General features: G+C 37.4%; 2 protein-coding genes across 2 annotated transcripts in view; one reads left to right on the top strand and one right to left on the bottom strand.

Moving 5' to 3' along the window:
- The window catches only part of LOC309387348 (uncharacterized protein), a gene marked incomplete at its 3' end in the record, with an annotated part of 50,473 nt that extends 43,859 nt beyond the window's left edge, over positions 1–6,614 (bottom strand). Inside the window, exon 1 of the mRNA XM_081943821.1 lies at positions 6,292–6,614. Within this exon, the coding sequence (XP_081799947.1) occupies positions 6,292–6,345 (54 nt within the window). The 5' untranslated portion in view covers positions 6,346–6,614. The remainder of the gene's footprint in view (positions 1–6,291) is intronic.
- A 79-nt stretch (positions 6,615–6,693) lies between these two features.
- Positions 6,694–18,827, top strand: RIOK2 (RIO kinase 2). The gene is made up of 10 exons (XM_081940266.1): positions 6,694–6,867; positions 7,647–7,785; positions 9,183–9,299; positions 9,467–9,642; positions 11,332–11,420; positions 12,034–12,225; positions 12,705–12,797; positions 13,699–14,214; positions 14,994–15,090; positions 17,555–18,827. The coding sequence occupies exons 1-10, from the start codon at positions 6,802–6,804 to the stop codon at positions 17,714–17,716; spliced, it is 1,647 nt and encodes a 548-aa protein (XP_081796392.1). The 5' UTR covers positions 6,694–6,801; the 3' UTR covers positions 17,717–18,827.
- Positions 18,828–19,312: the final 485 nt, after the last annotated feature.

Genomic DNA, 19,312 nt, shown 5'->3' with positions numbered 1-19,312 from the left:
GTGTACTGCATTAGTTTTTTCCTACAAAATATAAGAAAAGCAAACCTATGACGAAGTATTTTAGATAGAACATTTTGCATTTATATGGAATTCTGACTTTTAGAAGCACATTTAGAAAGTTGATAAAATATCAAGGACCCATCAGTACAATAAATGCCACAAATCTTGCTTACTCATATAAGGGCAAAGATTGCTTTCAGGAATGAATAACACTGTTAAGTTGCTAAGGAGGGGTGTTTTTTTTTATACTGCCAACATAAATAAAGCAACATAAATGTAAATTCTACACATGGACTCACTGAATGGATAATATTGGAACAAAATATGTTGTCTAATCCAATATAGAAAAGTTCAGGATATTCTAAAGTACAAATTTTGGAAGTCTATGAATTATTTCTGTCAAATATTCTAGTTAAGGTTACAATCTGTAAGCCATCCAAATTTGCCTTATTGGGAAGATAGATGGATGGATGGATGGATGGATGGATGGATGGATGGATAAGTAAGTAAATAAGCAAGCAAGCAAGCTAGGACCTAGACAGCATACGGTCAGAAAATAAGCTATATTTAAAAAAAGATTTAGTTTGTTCATCAGAATTTTACATAATAGATGGATTACAACCAGCACCAGGCAAGACTGTTTTTTCTACTATAAATTTAGATGCAGATTAAATGGACCTAAGATTCAGGCATGTAGATTTCATTTGATCATTAGTTAAGATGGTGGTTTAGAAACTAGGAGACTAAGTATTGGACCTCTCCTAAGCTTGAAAACTGGGTAGGTGACTGAACCAATCACTCTCTGTCTCAGCCCAACCTACTTCAGAGAATTTATGGGAAAAATAGGAACCAGGCATATTAGGTATGCTTGCCACCTGACTATGTACAGTATATGTGCACAGTATGTGTATGTATGGATATGTGTACATTATATATGTGTGTATCCGTATGCATGTATATAGTTAATAATTAACTATATACATTATACAAGTAATATAATTATACACAGCGCGCGCGCGCACATACCGTAGTTAGAGAGTAGTTAGGTAAGTAGGTAGATAAAGGGATAGAGAGAGAGAGTAGGTAGGTAGAGGGATAGAGAGAGAAATAGAGAGAGACAAAAATACGGTAGATAGGTAGGCAGAGAGTAGGTAGGTAGGTAGGTAGGTAGGTAGGTAGGTAGGTAGGTAGGTAAAGGGAGAAAGAGAGAGAGAGACAGTAGGTAGGTAAGGGGAGAGAAAGTGTGTGTGTGTGTAGGTAGGTAGAGGGGGAGAGAGAGACAGAGAGAGAGAAATACAGTAGATAGATAGGGAGAGAGAGTAGGTAGGTAAAGGGATAGAGAGAGAGAAATAGAGATAGAGAGATAAGAGAAATACAGTAGGTAGGTAGGGAGAGAGAGTGTGTGTGTGTAGGTAGGTAGGTAGGTAGGTAGAGGGATAAAGAGAATTACAGTAGAAAGGTAGGTGTTTCTGCTGGCACAGCACTTGATCAATGTAATTCTCATCAATCAGTTAAAGAGCTTTACAAAAGGGAAAAAAAGTTTTTGCACTCTGCAAACCTCCCAAAAACGGGCCAATTTTTTTTTTTTTTTTTTAAAAAGCCATGAATAGCCTTGGAAGGAGGCTTGCAGAGTGCTCCGGGAGGGGCCAGAAACGAGTAAAAACCGCCCCCTTTTCACAACAACGGGCCCGTTTTTTGTCAAAAAAAATGGATGCATAGCTTTATGGAGGCTTATAAAGTGCGGCTGGGGGTGCAAAAAAGGGCCCGTTTTTCGCTCATTTCTGCCCTTCCCAATCCAAAGGAGGTCTTTGAAAGCCTCCATAAGGGTATGCGCGGCCATTTTGATGAAGGGGCGGGGCTTCGGGAGGAAAAAATGCTGTATTTGGTGTATAAGACGCACCGAGATTTTCAGCCTCCTTTTTGAGGAAAAAATGTGTGTCTTATATCCGAAAAATAAGGTAAAAAACCTGAAAATCTTCAAGTACAGGCAATATAGTTAATATTTTAATATGTGAATCCCTTGTATCACATAGAATGTTTATTTTATTTTACAACATCTGCAACCCATGCCAACAAAAAAATCTGCTGGAGTACAAGAAAGGTGGACTCTAAGCCTGTCTTTGAAGATATATAGGCACTACTGTACATTCCTGCTAAAAACACCAGTAACTGTACCAAACCACAATGTTGTAAAAAAGAAAACATGCTTGGAATCATAACCTAAGTGCCATTCTTATGTCCTTGGGTACCAATATAAATAGTTACAAACATGTCTATGACATTTGCTTCTCGCACACCCCGGTAGAGAAAACCCATACCTGAAAGGCACTTTAATTGATCCAGATTATAGAACATTTTAATATGCACCACTTAACCTGATGGGCTTTAGATACCCCAAGAACTGTCATAAATTCCCTCCCAGATTGGGAAATTTATTTCCATGTGGCAGCCGTGACTTGACTTAAAGATTGAATAAACCTAAATAATAAAAGAATACTAACAATAGACGGTCATGACCTTCAACTTGGCTGGCATGCATTTATTTGGGTGGGAAAAAACAAAACACACTCATATTTCCAGAGACACTTAGTAAGAGATGCTCTATTATATCTCTGGAAGAAAATTAAGAAAAATCATTATATGAAAATCCCATTTTGGCTTTCAATTGTGGACGCAATGGTATACCCTAATGCAGTAGTTCCCAAAGTGGGTGGTACGCCTCTGGGGGGCGGTGGGATGACTTAGGGGGGCGCTAAGAGGCAAGCGGGGTGGCAGGGGGGTGCTAAGAGACAAGGGGGGGCGGTAGAGGGGCACTAAGGGGACAACCCGAAGGGGATTTTCTCCCAGTGGCATCTCAGGCACCTTTCTCTCTTGCCGCGCATGGAAGCGAAGCCAAATTTGTTTATTTAACCTCCCGCTCCAGCCTCCCCCTTCCTATTACATTAAGATCCCCTCGCTTCCCATTTCTGCTGGACGCACGCAGGCCATGTGAGCAAGCAGGTGCGCGAGGCCCCTCGATGATCTGAAGGGAGCCGGGAGGTGCCAAACTGCGCCCAGCCGTTCTCACTCCCTCGTGGCTAAGGGTGGGATTGGCTGAGATGCCACTGGGAGAATGTCCCTTCGGGTTGCTGGGACAGCAAATTTCAAGGGAAAACATAGCTGCTGGAATCGGTGTGCCTGCAACTTAATGCTCTCCAAGAAGCCTGCATTATCAGTAGTAGCAGAAGAGCAGCAGTGGGCGCCACTGCCACCCCTGATGTCCAGCAGCCTCCTCAGGAGCATCGAGTTGCGGCCATTTGCATGTCTCTCCCGAGCTTCTCTCGGGAGGTGAAATGGCAGGCACCCTGCTAGCAGAGCCTCCGGGTGAAAGACAAGTGAAGGGTGCAGTGACGGGAGAGGCTGGCTGTCCCTGAAGCCAGCTCTTGAGGAAGGAGGCAGAGATGAGACCTGGAGCTCGCTTCCCTTATCCTTCCTCCAAGAGCTGCAGGTGGCAGGGAAAACAAGGCTTCTTTGCCAGCTTCCCAGTTGGCAAAACAGAAATTTTCACCAACTGGAAGGTATGTGTGTGTCGGAGAGAGAGTGGGTGAGAGAGAGAGAGAGAGAGAGAGAGAGAGAGAGGAAGAGGAAGAGGAAGAAAGAGAAAGAGAGAATAAAAGGAAGGAAGAGGGAGAGAAAGAAAAAAGAGAGAGACAAAGAGAGAAAGAGAGACAAAGAAAGAAGGAACAAAGGAAGGAAGGAAGAGAAAGGAAGAAAAGAAAGAGAGAGAGACATATAAGAAAGAAAGAATGGACGGAAGGAAGGAAGAAAAAGGAAGGAAGGAAGGAAGGAAGGAAGGAAAGAAAGAAAGAAAGAAAGAAAGAAAGAAAGAAAGAAAGAGGGAAAGAGAGATATAAGAAGAAAGAAGGAAGGAAGAAAAAAAAAGAAAAAGTAAGAGAACTTATGATCACAATTGAGCCCAAAATGTTGGTTGCTAAGCAAGAGCATTGTTAAATGAGTTTCACCACATTTTACAAGTTCGCCACTCCCACCCGGTCACATGACTGCTAAGCCATGCCCACAAAATAGGCCACACCTACAGAATAGGTTCTAAAAAAATTTGAAACCCACCACTTGTATATGTGTATGTTTGTGAGGGAGAGAAAGAATAATTAAGGTCATTGATCTAAAGATGAAAAACTTTAGATAAAAGACAAAAGTGTTTATTATCCATTTTGGGTTTCTTACAAGAACATCTTTTTGTGTAAGTTTGTGATATCTTAATGATATCTGTTGCAGTTTTGCGCTTTGTGATAATACCTTACTGAGATTACTTCTTTCAATTATCTACACAGGAATTATCATCTACTAAGAACAGTGAAGTTGTTACTAAATTTTACTGAGTTTACTAAGTTACTAGTTACTAAGGTTCTTGATAAATGACTTTGAAAACCTGGTATCACTGGATCATATTCAACAATATTTAACATTAACTAAAAAGGTTTTTAAATTGGATTTTGAAAAAATGTGCAATTAATTGTTACAGTTTTGAATTTTACTGTTACTATCTTCCTTCCATCGTGCAAACCGCCCAGTCACATGACCCCCCCAGCCATGCCCACCATGTCACGCCCACAAAACCGGTAGTAAAAAAAATTGAATTCCACCACTGGGTGGGGGGGCACTGAGGATCAGTTTGTAGCACCAAGGGGGGGGGGGGTGGACTGAAAAAGTTTGGGAACCCCTGCCCTAATGTATTAGATGTAACTAAGGCAATGAGATACAAAGATTTATTGGATGAACAAGGGATATTAAAATCTGACCAAGAATTAAAGAGCCAATTTGTTTACAAATTAGGACAAGATATAAAAAATTTTCAGAATAATTTGGCTTCTACAGAGAACAACAGGAATTAGAAAAAAATACTACAGGGGATTGGGGGGGGCAGGGAGGGGCAGGGAGGGGGGGAATGTTTACCAAAGCATACAATTATTTCTTAGAATTTAAAATGGAGGAAAAAACAGTGAAAGAGACAATGAAAAGTTGGGCCCAAAAATTTGGTTATAGTATCGAATTCGAACATTGGAAAATTATGGGAGAAAAACTACAAGTTGACCATGTCAGCAGCCTATAAAGAAAATTTGTTTTATCGTTTGCATTTACCCCCAGCGAGATTGGCCAAAATGTTTCCAAAGCATTTGCCTGAATGTTGGAGATGCAGTTATAAACAAGGAACTTTCTAACATATGTGGTGGTCATGCCCTAAAGTTAGGAAGTACTGGCTCAAAGTAAAGAAATGGTTAGAAGAGATTACAGGACAAAAGATAGACTGAAACTGGAAGTATTCTTATTGGGCATATTAAGGGGAAACATGTAAAAAAAATCATAATACTGCATACTAACCACAGCTAGAATAATCTTTGCTCAAAATTGGAAACAGAACAACACCCTTTCTGATCAAATGATAATAAGAAAGGTATTTGAATGTGCAGAGATGGATAGGTTAACCATGGAGTTACAGGATAGAGGAGAATCAGAATATTATAAGATCTGGAATATATGGTAGATTTGGCTGGAAGATAGATATAAAGCTACTGTGTAAGGAATATGTAAGATGTATATCAAAAAGAGAGAGAAATGTATATATTTGTAAATATTGGTATAATTTAAATGAATATATAATAGATAGTACAGTAATCTACATAATTAGTAACTATGTTAATATAAGTGACATCGATACGGAAACGCTGTAATGAGTGGAACTATATGTTTTTGTTGTTTTTAATGTTGAAATATGTTTAATAAAATGTATTTTTAAAATAAAAAAAAAAGAACTGTCATAAATCCCCCAAACGCATAGCTGAAAATTGCAGATGGGAATCATGGGAATTGAAGCATCACCCAGTATCTGGAGGGAACCAAATGGGGGGGGGGGGGAGACCCTATTCTCAGAAGTGGTAAAAAAAAATCCGCATCCGGGCAGAACTTTTCTTCTTATATTCTTATTTCGATTTTTCAGAGAGGCTCAACGGAACCAGCCCCTATCCCTTGGCCCAGATGCATCTTTTCAGATTTTAATGTTTTTTAAAGTCCTTAAAAACACCCCTCGGCTTCAACTTTTCCCTAAACGTTTCCACCACCATCCCTTCTCTCCGAGCACAGTTCACACGTGCTGATGAACACGGGACAGAAGAGGGAGGGAAGGACGATGGCACAGCAACTGAAGCGCTCCAACGGAATCTACTCCATCATCTGCCACCCCACCGTCTGGAAGCAACGGAGGAGAGAAGGGCACCATCATCATGCAGCCGTTACCTTGGTTGCTGTCCGAGGCAAAGGAACCGGCCGCTCACCACTTCGGCTGTTCATGATGCTCAGGGGAGCCGCAGGGGGCGACCCTTCTTTCCAGGGCTTCCTCTCGCGCGCGACGCGTTTCCCCGGCAACGGACCCTGTCAGATGGCTACGACAAGAACCCTCAAATCTGAAGAAACCCAAGATTTCTTATTGAGAGGGCAACATTTCCCTACCAATATGCTAATTCTTCGCATCGCGACCCAAAGATTATATTGGTTTGCTACAAACACCGAGGAACGTTTCACTGGAGCGTTTACACAGCTGCCAGGATCCGAAAGAAAGAACGGCCTCTAAATAGCCCTCAATGCGGAGAGGAGGAGGAGGAGGAGGAGGCGTGTGCATTTTGGCGCGTGCGCATTAGACGGACAGGAAGAGGAGCGCGCATGCGTATCCCAAATAAAAGAAACAAGCTTGGGCGAAATTGAAGCGTTGCTTCTCTTTGGCCTGCCGGCGAATATCCGGACGACGCCATGGGGAAATTGAACGTAGTTTTACTCCGATACCTTTCTCGGGATCATTTTAGGGTCCTCACTGCGGTAAGTCTGGGTTGGCGGATTCGATTCGAAGTTTGAGAGCTGAATTGGTCGGGACGGCCACGTGTCTCCCCTGCAAGAGATTTAGGTTGGCTCCGGGTAAAAGGGCTGAGACCGGAGACCTTCCAGATGTTCTTAAACTTCCAGAACCCTTCCCTTTTAGGCATGCTGACTGGAATTGCTGGGGCTTCAGGGACACCTGGGGCTTCCACATCTGTTTACAGATGAGCCTCCTTTTTTTAAAGTAGATAACTTTATTATATTGTACACTAATCGGCATACATTAAAATGAAAATTTATTGTATACAGCTCTGAAAGGGTCATCACCTCTAATATACACTACATAACCATGACAGAATAAATAAATAAATACAAAATTAAATATGCATATACCTACATATATGACACATTCGGATGCATGCATGTACATGGCGAGAAAAGTGAATCTTGTGAGTTTACCAAGTTATGTCTGACATTTGGAAAGATGATAGAAAGCAGGGGGGGCGCCCCCACCCCAGATAGAAATAGATTACTCTTCCAGATTCTGGAAGGTTGGGATTAATCTGGACTCGAATTAAGGCCTGCCAAGAATTTGTTCTATCATTCATTTGCCTTGAGAATGCCATTTCAATGATCTATATTTTATCAGATTATCAATGTTAAGGGAAATACATGCATTCAAAATAGACATTAGTACATTTAAAATACATTTAAAAGAGTAGGAAAGAGTTGGGCTTATCATAATACCTTGTATTTATTATTTTTTCTTTTTGTTATTATAGGTAGAAATGGGCATGAAGAATCATGAAATAGTCCCTCCCAGTTTGATTGCCTCCATTGCCAGTCTTAAACACGGGGGTTGTAATAAAATTCTGAAGGAATTAACAAAACACAGACTTATAGCTTATGAACGAACTAAAAGTAAGTACAAATGTTTTTATTTTTCTGTGCACCTGTATATCCACCAACAAAGGTTAAATTTTGTATTAATGTAGTAATACTTTGTATTAGTATCATGTTTCAAATTATATAAATAATAGAAAACAGAGGACTTATCATCATTTTGGCTACATTCAGTCCCCTTCATACTTAAGTGCAGAGCTTGTGCTGTACCTTAGTATATGCAAGGTTTATTTCGAATTGAATAAATAATTATAAGAGGTTGTTCCAAGATAAACTATTTTGATTCCTTTTAGTGATTTAAAATGGTTTTTCCCAACTTTTTGTCCTAACATTACCTTGGGCTACAGTGCCCAACACATTCAATAAAAGAAAATATATGTTGCTTGGGTTTGAACTGTGCAGTTTGTTCTATCTGAGGTTGGCTATCGCAGTCAACTTGGTTGGTGCAACCAAGCTCAGAAAATATCAAGGCCTTCATAGTCAACATTACTGTTGATGTGTTTATTTCTTTGAATGTCGTCTCAGTGCTAGAGTAAGTCTAAGCAGCTTACAAATTCCAATTAGAAATAATAGATTATACCATGGAACTAATAAAAAGAAAAAGAAACTGACATAATATATACTACATGTCCAGAAAGATGGCCAACTCATTACAATAAATACCATGGAGAAAATCCATAGGTTTCCTGGGAAGCCAACTTTTCACAGTTGTACAAAAAGAGTCACATCAATGGATCCTGTTCCACAGGATAAGCCCATTTACAAAGACTATATGCCTGCAAGCGTCTACAGGTTGACAGTGTCTTATAGCTATGACCTGGAGCATGTCATTCCTTCCAGGTTGTATTCATCAAGCAGAAACAACAGGATGATAGGCACATCCCTTCGGCCTATTCGCTCACACAGAGAGGGACTCCTCCGGGTGCCGTCCACTAGGCTGTGCCAGCGGGCGACGCCCAGGAGAAGGGCCTTCTCTGTGATGGGCCCGATCCTCTGGAATGACCTTCCCCCTGATATTAGAACAACCACGGACCTCCGCTCCTTCCGTAAGAAGCTCAAAACCCACCTGTTTAATCTAGCCGGCTTGGCCTAATTCCAGCTCTCCCACCTCAGTCTGTATTTTTAAATTTTGGTCTTAGGCTAAGTTTTTAATTTTTATAAATTTGTACAGGGGTTTAAAGTTTAATTCGCTTTTAACTATGTTTATGATTATTTGTAAGGTTTTTAATTTGGTACCTGTACACCGCCCCGAGTCCCTTCGGGGAGAGGGGGCGGTCTAGAAATCAAATCAAATAAATAAAATAAATAAATGTTAGGAATTATAGTTCAATATAATGGCAGGGTTATATCATCAGAAATATAATCATACTAAGTTATTAACATACGCACACTGTTGTCATATTTTAATTTTTCAGCTGTCCAAGGTTATCGATTAACTAATGGAGGGTATGATTACCTTGCCTTGAAAACACTGACTTCCCGAGATGTGATCTGTTCTGTTGGAAACCAAATGGGTGTTGGAAAAGAATCAGGTATTTTAAACACTAATTTAATTGGCAAGAGGAGAAGTTGGGAAAGTTATCATAACCTTTCTTTGTAAATTCTCCCCCCCCCCCCCCAAAAAAAAAAAGTTGCTGACTGTTGAAACTATCTGCTTAGGGATAGTGTGAATATGTATGAATGAAATTTTGTTTTAAAGATATTTACATTGTTGCAAATGAAAAAGAAGAGCAACTTGCATTAAAACTGCATAGGCTTGGGAGGACCTCCTTTCGGAACTTGAAAAACAAACGTGATTACCACAAACACAGACACAAGATGTCATGGCTCTACCTCTCGCGTCTGGCTGCAATGAAAGAATTTGCCTATATGAAGGTACTATTATATATCCCTGATTGATGACCCAGGGTAGGTGTAATTGAGAATAAGATACATCCAAGGCTCGGTTGCCTTCCTGTAATTTCCTTTTCACACATTAAAATGATGGATTTGATTTGGAATGCCCAGGGTTTTTTTAAATATTTTTCTAATATGCTCCTGATAAGTCTTGTAAGAATCATCACGAGTTTATTATTTTGAGTTCATTTAGCTCATCCATGATTGTGATTCACAAAATAGATTTACCAATAAGTTGTTATATTGTTTTTATCTTTCCCTTATTTTTTTTCTTTTACTATTATTTTGTTTTTGTTCTTTTATTAAATAAAAGCAAAAAAAAATAGATTTTACCACTATCTGGTAGCAAAGTAATAATTAAATTTTATAATAATGGCTACTAAATACGGCTGACAAATTAGAATTTCCATAACATTCATAGAAACTAAATCTGGAAATCCTTTACTGCATTCTGCCCTTTTTCATTTCTATAAAGAATGCTGTAAAGAGAAAGATGCATAGAATGCAACCAAAACAAGATAGATATTGGAGCATATGCCGTAAGAGACACAAATAAAAAATAATTGGTTTATAGCATTTTGGGATATGAATAAACAATTTTCTTATATGATATAGCCATAGATCGTGAATTCATTCAAATCAGGAAAATTAGACATGCAAAAAAACCCAACTTAGATATTTGCTATCACAGGATTGTGGTGGACATCTTTGAAAAGGGATCAGACAAACTATTGTATGGATGTTATAACTAGTAATGGCTGCCAATTACTATGTTTAAATGGATTGTTAGTTGCGAAGTCGTGTCTGACCCATCGTGACCCCATGGACAACGTTCCTCCAGGCCTTCCTGTCCTCTACAATCCTCTGGAATCCATTTAAGTTCACGCCTACTCCTTCGGTGACTCCAACCAGCCATCTCATTCTCTGTCATCCTCTTCTTCTTTTGCCCTCAATCTTTTCTAGCATTAGGCTCTTTTCCAGGTGGCCAAAGTATTTGAGTTTCATCTTCAGGATGTGGCCTTCTAAAGAGCAGTCAGAGTTGATCTCTTCTAGGACTGACCAGTTGATGACTTTGCAATCCAAGGGACTCACATTAAATGGGTATACCATATTTAAAAATAGTGTATATGCTAGCAGATAAGCCCATCCACTGATAAGTTGATCCTTGAATTTTTAATCAAAATACGATGAAAAATATTGTTGCCACACATAAGCTAACCTGCATTTTTCATGCTATTTTTGTTTGGGGCAAAAATTGTGAATGGACTTCTCTGTGACTGTATATAGCATACATGGCTGTTTTGCCAAATATATTATTTTATAAGGTCATTCCCAGATGAGCCAAACTCAATTTTAGGGGCGTATTTTGGCATTTAAAATGATTAGCTTATCCACCAGTATATATTTTAGTGTCATTTGTTGAAAGATAAGTCCAGACATTTCCTCCAGTTGATGTTTTTTGAGTGGTCACCTTACGAAATGAGAGGGATCTTTGGCCTGATAGCACACTGCCACTCCTATATTAGTGCATAATTTGTACAAATGTGTTTCGGCTATTCACCAAAGTTAATGTAATAGATTAGAATAATTATTTGCTCTTCAGAAGGAAATGTATTTACTCATGTTGTCTGTGTGTATTTCTTTGGTTCTTATTTCCTCCTTGACCAGGCTTTGTATGACCGACAGTTTCCTGTTCCAAAACCATATGACTACAACAGACATGCAGTAGTAATGGAACTTGTCAATGGCTACCCACTGTAAGTATCAGTGCTTGCCTGGCACAGACCTATTAAGGCTCCTTCACTTCCAGTGTGGTAAACTGATAAGCTGCTAGTCACTGCTATTTGGAAAAAAAACCCACAGAAATAGTTATTGTGTTCAGGATGCATTTCAGAAGGAATAAGCCAAAATCCAAAACATTTCACTTCAATTACATGTGAACTGTCCCCATTTAATGTAAACAGTTATACAACTAGGTCTCCCAACTAGATAGTATTGGCATAAATGACTCATTACCACACACTTTATAATTGGCTTACATTAGAAGTGAGTAAGTTTGAGAAACGTATTTTTTCTGATAGGTTGTTTTTAATTTTAAAAAAAATGTACACACACACACACACAAACACTTGCACATTTAACATTTATAGCTGGGTGGCTGGTATCTGTAGGGCTTATTGCAGCTGAGTTGACATGGCAGAGAAACTACCAATGCTTATTTTGTCTAAGTTTATCATTTTTTCTGCTTTTCTTTGTTGTTCTAGTGACATTTTTTTCTCTTCAGCCAATTGTATTCTAGTGCGTCTAATCTGATATTGTTTTTCCTATATAGCTAAATGAAGCTTTTATCTTTTTAATTTTTTTATGTAGGTGTCAAGTGCGTCATCTTGAAGACCCTGCCTCCCTTTATAATGAGTTAATGGAATTAATTGTAAAACTTGCCAACCATGGCTTGATCCATGGTGACTTTAATGAATTCAATCTCATGTTAGATAATAAAGACCAGGTTACAATGATTGACTTCCCACAGATGGTATCAACTTCTCACCCAAATGCTGAATGGTGAGTAACTTCTTCATGTAAATAATCTATGTGGCTCAACAAAGTTGCCTTGGTTTAAATTTCAACTAAATCTTGCATTGCAACTCAGCTTTGCTGAATAATAATGGCTTGTTCGCATAACACTAAATTCCAACTGATAGCTTATTTAGAATCATAAATTAAAACCAAAGGGCTTTATGCATCAATCACTATGTAAAATTATGTATTCTAGGAAAGTTGGAATAATTACTTGTAATTTGATACTTTAAAGATTAATGTGAATTTGTGATAGAAAAGTTTCCAAGAGCTTTTTCCTAATTTAATAACGCCATCTTGAATTTGTGTTTTCATTCTTGAGCTTGATTATTGGTTTTTAATTGTTCTTATTGTAAAGTTTGTACCATGGATATTTTAATTCTTTTATTCTAATTAAGCCATGAAGAGTCTTATAGATTGTGGCCAGAAATAAATGAGAATCTTCTAATAATATTTTAATTCAGGTATTTTGACAGAGATGTGAAATGTATCCATGATTTCTTCATGAAACGCTTCAACTATGAAAGTGAACTCTATCCAACTTTCAAGGATGTTAGGTAAGCTGTATGGCATATTAATACATGAACATGTATTTCATTCTTTTTAGTCTTCTTCCATAGTACTGAATATACAGTACACATTGAGATTTCACTTGTAGGTATATCTGCTAAGAACTCAAATCATGTATTGTACTTCACATACAAATGTGATTTTTTAATTAATCATGTAGGGTAGGGCTGTCAAATTTGCAGGCCAGATGCATCACGCCCTGGCCACACCCAATTTAACAAAGGAGGAAAAAGTCACAAGAAGTCACGTGAAGACACGGGTTTGACACCCCTGATGTAGGAGATTGACAACACAGGGTTCAGAGTAGCTATTTTGTAATAAATGGATGTTATTAATCTATTCCTTTCATTAATCTACAGTATGTTCTGGGGTTTCAAGATGTTTATTTTGGGCATGTTATTAAAATTGATAACTATGGATCAAATTCTTCTTAGAAAGCAATACGTCCAAACAACCATTCTCTTTTGTATAAATAGACCTCAGTAACGTTTTTCTTACTGTATTATGAAGGGAAGCCACTGTTCCCATTTGCTTCCAGTTCCTACTATCATTTTTACTTATATTCAGACTTTTTGTTGATCTAAATGGAAATCTCCCTCTGTTTTTCTTTATAATCATTATCTAACACAGATTCATCTTCTCTTCCTCCATCCCTTTTTCTTTAAATAAAAGATTGAGTCCAATTACAATACACAACTAATCATTCTTTTAGTAATTTCTAGAATTCCATCTGAAGATCACAATTCTTTTTTCGTCCTCTCCTTTTGGAAAGCACTGGTACATTATAAATAAGCAATGTTTTTGTTGTGTGTGCGGGGGGGGGGGGATGTGATTTTTGAGTATTACTTGCGAAATGATTTTTGTTTCACTTTATTTCAACATTACCAGGAAAGAGTGTTCCCTTGATGTTGAAATTTCAGCCAGTGGCTACACCAAAGAAATGCAGGAAGATGATGAATTACTTTACCTGGATTGCCCTGAGTATGAGACTCTTAAAACTGAAACATTTTCTGATGGGCAAGATCCAGAAGGAGAGATTGCTTCATGTAACAGCGAAGATCAAATGTTTGATGGGAACTTCATACAAGAGGTTAAAAAAGCTTCAGAAGGTTTGTTGCAGAGGCCTGACGGAGATAGTACAGATGAAGATGAGGACAGTTTAGATTTGCAGGGATTAAGCTGTGCCTTACAGCAGATTGAAGGGCAGGTGATGATAACTGAAGAGAAGGCTGACCCTGAAAGTTCTGTCATTGATTTTCCTGGTGATAAGAAGAACATTGAAAAATCTACCCAGTTGGAAGACGAAGTGGTTCATGGAGAAGATACTGCTGGCGAAGAATATGAAGATGAATGCTCTGGTCTGGTTGATCTGTCTACATTGAACAGGGAATTTAGACCTTTCAGGTAGAGGGCTATACTAATCATTTAGAAGCTTTCTATGTATTGTTTCTTTGTTTTGTCTTTCCAAAAGGTGAGCTTCTCTCTCAATATCCTCAAGCATACAGTATATTGCTTGCAGATAAGTGATTTTTAATGGTTTCTTTCAAACATTGGTCCATACTATGAGCTTCATTTTAACTTCCTTACCTTTAATATACTCTTTGGCGGGGTACAAAGTCACCAGATTGTTTTGCTATTTCTTAATTGACCCCGACATAAAAATATTAAAAATGCAGATTTCCCACTTATATATATTGATCATTTAAATGGCATCTTGTATTGGATCAGTTCATGATAGAGGAACATGGGTTCTTTTACTCTGACATTGTTTCACAATTACAACCTTTGCAGCATCCCCATGATCATGTTATCAAAATTCAGATGCATGGCAACTGGTTCATATTTATGACCATTGCTGTGTCCCAAGGTCACGTGATACTCTTTTGTGACCTGGCAAGCAGAATCAATGGGGAAGCCCAGAAATTTTGGGCTCAATTGTGCTTGTAAATTGAGGGCTGCCTCTACTTAATAAACCAGATTACTTTAAAGGAACCCAAACAGCAACCTCCATCCCTTCAGCAAGTTTTGTGTGTGAATTCCTTAGTGCATCATGTCCATTAACGAAATTGGGATTGTGGAAACAGCCTTTGTGAATGTCACTGTTCCAGTTTGTTTGCATTGGAAAGGCTGCTTAGCAAAACGTGGATTAAAAGTGAGTGATTAAAAAAGATTTCTTATTTCAGGGATGAAGAGAGCCTGTTTCATGTCAATCAGCACAGGACAAGAACCACTAGTATGACTTCAGTACAGAGCATTACAAGCCAGTCAACAATTCCTCCTGTAAGTGTTTACATAATGAGTCTCGGGATCTCTCCCCCCCTCCCCTCCCCAATCATCTACTCCCAAGCCTGACTGCAGATTCAGTAACATTTGCTCAGTATAATTTCACATGCTTTAGATCTTTACTAGGAAATAGAAATTTAATATTATTATATTGATAAATATTTTTTCAGCTATTGTCATTAAATAAATTGGTTTTAAACTTCAACTAATGGATAAAACCAATTTAAGTGGATCCAGAATATTCAATTTCTTTATTCTTAAATTTCAATCATTTAAACATCATTTATTGTTTTTAAATGATTTTTATCGAAGGACAATTAAAATCTAAACCATTACCTTTAATTTTAAATTGTAAAAAAAAAAACCCTCTTAAAGATGCTTATTTTGAATGGAATGGAATAAAAATGACTTCTATTTGAATCTTAAGATGTTGATGGGATTATTGAGTTCTTCTAGTTATTTTTACCCTTAAATTAGAATTAAGATGAAATTATATTAATATATATATATTCTGTTGCTCTAGTATAATTTTGTAAATACAGTGATCTACTTACTGCACACAACAAAGTAAAATATATTTCCACAAATACGAAAAATGTACCCTGTTTCCCTGAAAATAAGACTTCCCTGGACAATAATCCCAAACAGGCTTTTGAGCACATGCGCTAAAATAAGCCCTCCCCCAAAATATTGCAACACAGCAGCAGCCATGAGGTGACCAAGCTCGCTGCCTCCTGCACCTCAAAAATAATAAGACCTCCCCGAAAATAAGGCCAAGTGCTTATTTCGTGGGTCAAAATAAATTAAGACTGTCTTATTTTAGGGGAAACATAGTATTTCTATAAATGTATGTTTCAGCTTTTGCATAGCATTATTGATTTATACTTTGCTTATGCAATAGTGCCTTCAAGTGGCTACATCTGGAGAATGCAAAAAAAAAAACGTAAAGCATCCATGGATTTTTTAGGATTAATGCTTTACTTCCTTTTTAAACAACATTATACAAACATACAATGTGTGTTCATTCCAGTACATGTTTTGAGGTTTCGGTAGTGCATAGAAATAGCAAAAGGCCCCTACTAGCCCCCCTTCCACGCCTAAACAAATTTCCGACCACAGCTTTCCAAACTAGCACAGATGGGGAGGTATGAATTGCTCCTTTGTTTTGGTGGGTGACCAAATGAACATTGTGTACCCCTATTCCCCACCCATATCGTGGTCAACAAGATTGAAAGCAATCTACTTAACAAAAGAGCGCTCTCGCTTCTTTCAAAGAGATTTTCAGAGTTAGGTTTGAAAGGCCCCAAAAATTGTCACCCTGGAATCCAGAAATCCCCAAACAAAAGAGATGGACAAAAAAACAATATCTTTGTCTTCTAGATGCTTTAAATTCCTTACCAATTACTGATGGTAAAGTAATTAAAAGAAGAACAGTATTGTATCTTCGGCATTGTATTCTTCAGGATCTTTCCTTGAAGAATCCTGAGATGCAAAACAAGTGGGAGAAAAGAGCTGGTATTATTTTGCAGGAAAAAAGAGTAAGGAAAAAGGAAATTGGAGAGAGAAGAGAGTATAATCTAGTTCCTAGAACGTCCTTCTTTTCCTTGGATATGATTACTAGGATTCCTTCTTTTAGTCTTCCCGTCAGAGTATTGAAAACTCTGCCTTGAAATAGATTTGACCCAGTGGTAAAAAGCCATCTTTGTATCATGCCAATGTCACACATAAAATTTATTTTTTATGATATCTCCGTTATGCAAAGGCTTCGAATTTCCTTAAATATAAATTTGTTTTGATTTGTCATTCCGTATAAATCCCTAATGTTTTGTATCAGTGCTAATTGTATATTTTTAACTTTCTTTTTTATAATGTCCCAGTCTCCTTTTGGAGAAGTAACTTGGAGCAATGTCAGTGAGAATCGCTTCTTTGTCTTATAAACCTGTATGTTTGGTGCTCCAGAGAACTACTTAACCAAATGGAGATTTCAACCTGAAGATAAAACTCATTCTTAGCATTTCACCACATAGTTGTTAATGCCAGGTGCTCCTTTTTCATATTTTCAAACTAAAATTTATGTATTGTAGCTGTGCTCATTAAATTATTTTTACAATGTTGAAAGAAAGGAAATTTTCATCCTATCTAGTGAATCGGGTCTCAGAAAATAGTTTCTAATCTATTTGTGTACTTCCTGGGCATTCATTTCTTGGCATAGCCACAAGAGGGACTAGTATTCTTCCAGACAATCTCAAAACACATCTAAAACATCTTTGCATGACTTGCTTATTCTCAAGTACATTGGTATTTTTTAACCTATTACAGGTTTTTGTAGACATCAAAAGAAAATAATTTTGAATTCTCCCCAGAAATTTTATTTTGGTTGAAATAGGATAAGATGGATTGTAATATTTTGACATTATTTCATTGCAAACAAGACTAATGTTTCGATAAACTATTATTTCAGGAACTGATAAAACAGAAAGTAAAACGCCAACTAAATAAACAACAAAAAGCTGCTTTCAGACGACGACTGCAGAAAGGAGAAGCTAATGTTTACACCAAACAACGGCGGGAAAACATGTACAATATCAAATCAAGTTTGGATTCATCCAGCTTCTGGGAATGACATCCTAAGGAGAAATTTATCTTTTTTTTCTGCCAAATCAAACGAATCTTTTATTTTGAAGAAATACTTGCAGAGAGGAAACACAAAAATAATCACATCTTCACAGCCTGACACCGATTTACGTAATGTGCTTTGATGACTGTCTTACCCAAGTGAGGCAAATGGCAACTGTCCTTTGTGTAAGACATCACAACGCAAATAGTGTCAGTTGCTATGTAAATTTGGTCCTTCGCTTAGAAAGTCCATTGCATAAGTTTTAATTGAAGTGATATATTCCATTCTTGTATCCTGAGTGGGTTTTTAGAAATTCCTAAAATAATAGGCTATATGAGGGGAATAGGACTAATTTTGAACCCAAAGCATAAATTATGGAAGACTTTTCAAGACAGTCCATAACTTGGTTAAAACAAACTGCTACTTAATTTGACTGTGTTTGAATTGCCTCAAGGTCTATGCAATAGTTGATATAAAACTTTCAATGATGCTTGGATCTTTGAGTTGTACAAATTTAACACTTGCACTAAATCTAAAGTTCTTTTTTTCCAAATCCCAAAGGTTACCAATATAAACGCCATCCAAACTCTGTCAAGTAATGAAAATGATATTGCACAGATCTTGCAAGAACATTTCAAAAAGGCAATTAGGTTCTGCTTATATTTATTAAACATTTTACTAAATGGCCTATTGCCCAGGGTGCTGAGCCCTATAGGTAAGTTTATTAAGCCAAAATGTTGGGCCTTTAGAATATAAAAAAATAATTGGCATGTTTGATTTGATCTAACATTATTTAAGAAAAACAGCATAGATATTTGGATGCAACCCAAAGATTTTGATTTTTTTAAAAAAAAATATGTTTTCAAAAAAACTACAGGAGAACAGAGTTAACAAAAAAAAATTAGTATGTGATGACTTAAGGGATTAAAAAACTCAGTGGAATAAGTACTTTAATCACTTAACAAGTTACATGTGTATCAAAAATTACTATTTTATTAAACTGTAATTGTTATTTTTGTGTTATGAACACTTCTTACCCTTTATGAACTTTGTACGAAGAGTGTTTCTGTTATTTCAAAAAAAATACATTAAAATTATGTGGTATTTTGAAAAATAATCAATTTTCAAGTGGTATTCTTACAGTTAACCAGAAGCCTAACATATGGTAGTTTTATTATGTAACACAACAATTTCTAATTTGCAACTAGACAGTCTGCTAGATTTTAGTTCAGTGAAATCCTAGGAAGTAAATCAAACCATGATTAATTTCATCAAAGGTAGTGTGTAAAACCTACTTTCTGATACCATGGTTAGTCATTTGCATGTTATCTGTTCCTTTCTGTCATTCTTATTTAGTATTGCCCCTTCATTTCCATCTTCAGGTCCATGCTGGTGAAATTTAATAAGAAAAAAACACAAATTAGTAACAGCACAGTCTCTGTACATATTCCGGGGTGTTGTAGCCCGTCAGTGGAGCAGATTCAGACAGTGAGGAGGTTGGGGAGGAACATGAGCCAGTCCTGGACTCTGGAGAAGGCTCAGATGAGGGCTCTGTTTCGGAGGGGGCCAGAGCCATATGCCAGTTATCAGCTGCCTTCAGGG

Source organism: Natrix helvetica (genome assembly GCF_964273705.1).
Source record: "Natrix helvetica genome assembly, chromosome: 2".
NCBI classification, from domain to species: Eukaryota; Metazoa; Chordata; class Lepidosauria; order Squamata; family Natricidae; genus Natrix; species Natrix helvetica.
The sequence above is the reverse complement of the archived record's forward strand: the minus strand, read 5'-3'. Positions and strand labels throughout refer to the sequence as shown.

Excerpts from the sequence above, each read along its gene's own strand:
- RIOK2 (XM_081940266.1), top strand. The coding sequence starts at position 6,802 with ATGGGGAAATTGAACGTAGTTTTACTCCGATACCTTTCTCGGGATCAT. Across the intron at positions 12,226-12,704 it reads TCTCACCCAAATGCTGAATG|GTATTTTGACAGAGATGTGA; the intron begins GTGAGTAACTTC and ends ATTTTAATTCAG. Across the intron at positions 12,798-13,698 it reads CCAACTTTCAAGGATGTTAG|GAAAGAGTGTTCCCTTGATG; the intron begins GTAAGCTGTATG and ends CAACATTACCAG.